The 5164-nt window shown below is 56.1% G+C and overlaps 1 protein-coding gene across 1 annotated transcript; it reads right to left on the minus strand.

The window, feature by feature from the left end:
- Nucleotides 1-2285: 2285 nt before the first annotated feature.
- On the minus strand, nucleotides 2286-3419 carry LOC113888866 (melanoma-associated antigen B2-like; the record flags this gene model as incomplete). Its single annotated transcript, XM_027535839.1, has 1 exon — nucleotides 2286-3419. A coding segment is annotated over exon 1 (1134 nt), but the record flags the coding sequence as incomplete, so codon positions are not given.
- Between the last annotated feature and the right edge of the window lie 1745 nt (nucleotides 3420-5164).

Below are 5164 nucleotides of genomic sequence, written 5' to 3' on the forward strand. Positions count from 1 at the left end.
AAGCCCTGGCTGCAGCAGAAGTGCCAGGTCTGGCCAAGGCAGAGGGGCCAGCACTGGCCGAGGCCGAAGTGCCAACCCTGGCTGCAACAGAAGTGCCAGGTCTGGCCAAGGCAGAAGGGTCAGCACTGGCCCAGGCAGAAGGGCCAGGCCTGGCCCTGGCAGACATGTCAGCGCTCGTCGGAGCAGAAGTGCCAGTTCTGGCCAAGGCAGAAGGGTCAGCACTGGCCAAGGCAGAAGGGTCAGCACTGGCCCAGGCAGAAGGGCCAGGCCTGGCCCTGGCAGACATGTCAGTACTGGACAAGGCCAAAGTGCCAGCCCTGTCTGCAGCAGAAGTGCCAGGTCTGGCCAAGGCAAAAGGGCCAGCACTGGCTGAGGCAGAAGGGCCAGGCCTGGCCCTGGCAGACATGTCAGCCCTGGCCGAGGCCGAAGTACCAGCCCTGGGTGGAACAGAAGTGCCACGTCTGGCCAAAGCAGAAGGGCCAGCACTGGCCGAGGCCGAAGTGCCAACCCTGGCTGCAACACAAGTGCCAGGTCTGGCCTAGGCAGAAGGGTCAGCACTGGCCAAGGCAGAAGGGTCAGCACTGGCCCAGGCAGAAGGGTCAGCACTGGCCAAGGCAGAACGGTCAGCACTGGCCCAGGCAGAAGGGCCAGGCCTGGCCCAGGCAGACATGTCATCCCTAGCTGCATGAGAAGTGCCAGGACTGGCCAAGGCTGAAGGGCCAGCACTGGCTGAGGCAGAAGGGCCAGGCCTGGCCCTGGCAGACATGTCAGCACTGTACAAGGCCAAAGTGCCAGCCCTGGCTGCAGCAGAAGTGCCAGGACTGGACAAGGCCGAAGGGCCATCTCTGGATGAGGCCAAAGTGCCAGTCCTGGCTGCAGCAGAAATGCCAGGTCTGGCCAAGGCAGAAGGGCCAGCACTGGATGAGGCCAAAGTGCCAGCCCTGGCTGCACCAGAAATGCCAGGTCTGGCCAAGGCAGAAGGGCCAGCACTGGATGAGGCCAAAGTGCCAGCCCTGGCTGCACCAGAAGTGCCAGGACTGGCCAAGGCGAAGGGCCAGCACTGCCTGAGGCAGAAGGACCAGGCCTGGCCCTGGCAGACATGTCAGCCCTGGCTGGAGCAGAAGTGTCAGTTCTGGCCAAGGCAGAAGGGTCAGCAATGGCCAAAGCAGAAAGGTCAGCACTGGTCGAGGCAGAAGGGCCGGCACTGGCTGAGACAGAAGGGTCAGCCCTGTCTGCAGCAGAAGTGCCAGGTCGGGCCGAGGCAGAAGGGCCGGCACTGGCTGAGACAGAAGGGTCAGCCCTGTCTGCAGCAGAAGTGCCAGGTCTGGCCAAGGCAAAAGGGCCAGCACTGGCTGAGGCAGAAGGGCCAGGCCTGGCCCTGGCAGACATGTCAGCCCTGGCCGAGGCCAAAGTACCAGCCCTGGGTGGAACAGAAGTGCCACGTCTGGCCAAAGCAGAAGGGCCAGCACTGGCCGAGGCCGAAGTGCCAACCCTGGCTGCAACACAAGTGCCAGGTCTGGCCTAGGCAGAAGGGTCAGCACTGGCCAAGGCAGAAGGGTCAGCACTGGCCCAGGCAGAAGGGTCAGCACTGGCCAAGGCAGAAGGGTCAGCACTGGCCCAGGCAGAAGGGCCAGGCCTGGCCCTGGCAGACATGTCAGCCCTGGCTGCATGAGAAGTGCCAGGACTGGCCAAGGCTGAAGGGCCAGCACTGGCTGAGGCAGAAGGGCCAGGCCTGGCCCTGGCAGACATGTCAGCACTGGACAAGGCCATAGTGCCAGCCCTGGCTGCAGCAGAAGTGCCAGGAATGGCCAAGGCCGAAGGGCCAGCACTGGCTGAGGCAGAAGGGCCAGGCCTGGTCCTGGCAGACATGTCAGCACTGGCCAAGGCCAAGGTGCCAGCCTTGGTTGCAGCAAAAGTTCCAAGACTGGCCACGGCAGAAGGGCCACCACTGGATGAGGCCAAAGTGCCAGCCCTGGCTGCACCAGAAATGCCAGGTCTGGCCAAGGCAGAAGGGCCAGCACTGGATGAGGCCAAAGTGCCAGCCCTGGCTGCACCAGAAATGCCAGGTCTGGCCAAGGCAGAAGGGCCAGCACTGGCTGAGGCAGAAGGGCCAGCACTGGCTGAGGCATAAGGGCCAGCACTGGCCAAGGCAGAAGGGCCAGCACTGGCTGTGGCAGAAGGGCCAGAACTGGCCCTGGCAGATATGTCAGCCCTGGCTTAGGCCGATGTTCCATGTCTGGCCGAGGCCAATGTGCCATATCTGGCCGAGGAAGGATTGCCAGTACTGTCCGAGGCAGGAGGGCCGGGCCGGGCCGTGGCAGACATGTTAGCCCTAGCTGCAGCAAAAGTGCCAGGTCTGGCTGAGGCAGAAAGGCCAGCACTGGCAGAGCAGAAGGGCCAGTGCTGGCTGAGGCAGACGGGCCGGTCCCGGCTGCAGCTCTGGCTCCGGAGCTCTCTACCTCCTCTCTCCAAGAGTCCTCATAACGTGGCTGTAAGGTGTCGGGGGCTGAATCATTGACCCTGGTCAAAATCTGCAGGACTTTTGTCTTGCTGTTTTGTGTGAGCGCTTTAGGACCCCACAGGAACTCATAGCGAGGGGGATCGCTGCTGGGCACCTGGCGGTACTCCAGGTACACTTCCTGCACCAGATCTTGTGTGATGAGCTTCTCGGTGTCTCCAAAGATGAAGTGCCTTCTTCCATCATAGATGTTCAACATATTCAGGAACTTCCAGATGTCCTCCTCAGAGGCGCGGTGACCATTCAGGTAGGTGACACCCAGCAGAGGCATTAGAAGACCATTCTTCGGCAGCCCCCAGTTACCTCTCATAGACTCACTGTCGCTGAGATCTAGGTTGCTCACCAGGGTATAGCAGTGACTGTTGGGCCTGACTTCCTTCAGCACCAGGCCAAACTCCAGCTCCATGCACTCAGAGTCCCTTCTGAAGATCTCAGGGAATTCTTCCCTGTAACTTCTGTGGATAACCTTCAGCATTTCTGACCTCTTAATGAGCTCCCTCATCATATACTTAAACAGCATGTACCACAGCAAACTCTCTGAATCCCTGGTCAGATCTGTGTGACAGCTCTCAGCAGCAGCTGAGGCCTGGGAGGAATTTTCACCTTCCTGAACTTGGCCCTTGGCACCTACACCAGATCTCGAGTCTGCTGTGCCACCGACACCAGATCTTTTGCATATAGCACCTGCAGCAGCACTGGTGGTGCCTTGGGCTCCCTGACGACCCTTCAGGGTGCCAGCAGCAGAGGAGCTTGAGGGAGTGCTCTCTGAATCAGGAGGGGAGGAGAAGGTGGTTTCCTCTTCCCCAGATGTGGTAGCATGATCATGAAGACCCTGGGTCTCAGCCCGGTCTTGGTGACGTTTCTCATGAGCACAGTGCTTACTCTTCTGCCCACGAGGCATGACAGCTGTGGTCAGGGACTGCAGGCAGGGGTCTTGGCCAATAGACAGGAGACTGGGGCACCTGGAGGATGGAGAATGAGGTGACATGAGCACCTTAAAACAGGGAGATTCTACCTTGGCTTCATCAAAGGCCGCCTTTGCAGGTTTCCTTGAGGACACTGCTCTAGGAACCCACAAGGCTCCTGTTTTCTGGGTCAGCCTGTCCCCTGAGAATCCCAGAGGAATAACAGAGGCTTACTTTTCCTCTGCGTCCTCTCAGCCCTGCTTTGGACTTACTGAGGTGACAGCAGGGGCTGGCAGTGGGGTCCTCTCAGCTCATCTTCAGTATTATCACATCAAGTCCTAGTGGAGCCTGGGCACCCTTCTCTCTGCTACTCTGATGCAGACACTTCAGACCTCCACATGATCCAGAAGCAAGTGAAGGGATGCCTCAGTCCACCTCCCTCCCAGGGGATACCCAGTGCTGAGAGCTCAGTAGGGTCTTTTCTATCCTGAGTTCACTGGCATCATCATTCATGGTCCTTACCTTGGCTCCTTAAAAAACTGGGCACTATTCTCCACTTGCTGATTTCTGGTTGCACCTTCAGACTAGACATTTCCCCTCCCCTAGACTTGGTATAAAACAGTAAAGCAGATGTTCAACCTCACAGCCCATCCCTGAGATTTCCTGGGCTGAAATCCAAGGGTTGGGATGCATGCTCTGAGTCTTCACTCAGATTCCTCAACTGAGCTCCTGGCAGAGAACCTCCTCTTTCTCCTGAACTGATACCTGTCTGATAGTAAAAGCCAATCACCCTGTGTCCCCACAGGAGGAAGTGAAGATGACCTCATCTTCTCAAACACGGTCTCCTAAGAATGGAAGCTGTTGCAGGCAGGTTGACGTCCCTGTGGTCCCATCCAAGATCCCAATTCAAAGTTAAATTTTTTTTTTTTTTGCTCCTCTTTTCTTCTATATGTCTTTTTTAAAACAAATTTATTTATTTTTAATGGAAAGATAATATCTTTACAATATTGTGTTATCTTCTGCCCCACATCAATATGAATCAGCCATAGGTATACTGTATATCCCATCCCTCTTGAAAGTCTCTCCCACCTCCCACCCCATCCCACCCTTCTTAAGCTGTCAGAGCACTGGCTTTGAGCTCCCTGAGTCATAAAACTAATTCCCACTGGTTATTTATTTTACATATGTTAATGTGTACATTTTCAATGTTACTCTCTCAATCTGTCCCTCCCTCTCCTTCCCCCACTGTGTCCATCAGTGTGTTCTCTATCTTTGCATCTCCAGGCTGTCCTGCAAAGAGGTTCATCAGTACCATCTTTCTGGATTTCATATAAATGCATTCATATATGATATTGCCTTTCCTCTTTCTGACCTAATTCACTTTGCATAAAAAACTAGGAATCAAACTACCACATGAGCCAACAATCCCACTACTGGGCATATACCCCAAGGAAACAGTAATGGAAGAAGACACTTGTACTCAAATGTTCACTGCTGCACTATTTACAATAGCCAGGACATAGAAGTAACCAAGGTCTACATTTGACTCATGACAGGGTCTAAGAGTTCTCCCTCTGCTGACTACTCCCTAGCCCAAAGTGGGGACCGACATGTATTCTTGAGGTCTGCCAGGGATGACGACAGGGAGGATTTGGTCCGAATGATGTGGTGTGGAACATCCCCACAGCCCCCGAGGTTCTCACCATGACCCCTCCAAATCTGAACGCCTCCCTTGCCAACC

This window comes from Bos indicus x Bos taurus, unplaced genomic scaffold (assembly GCF_003369695.1).
Source record: "Bos indicus x Bos taurus breed Angus x Brahman F1 hybrid unplaced genomic scaffold, Bos_hybrid_MaternalHap_v2.0 tig00002655_arrow_arrow_obj, whole genome shotgun sequence".
Lineage (NCBI taxonomy): Eukaryota > Metazoa > Chordata > Mammalia > Artiodactyla > Bovidae > Bos > Bos indicus x Bos taurus.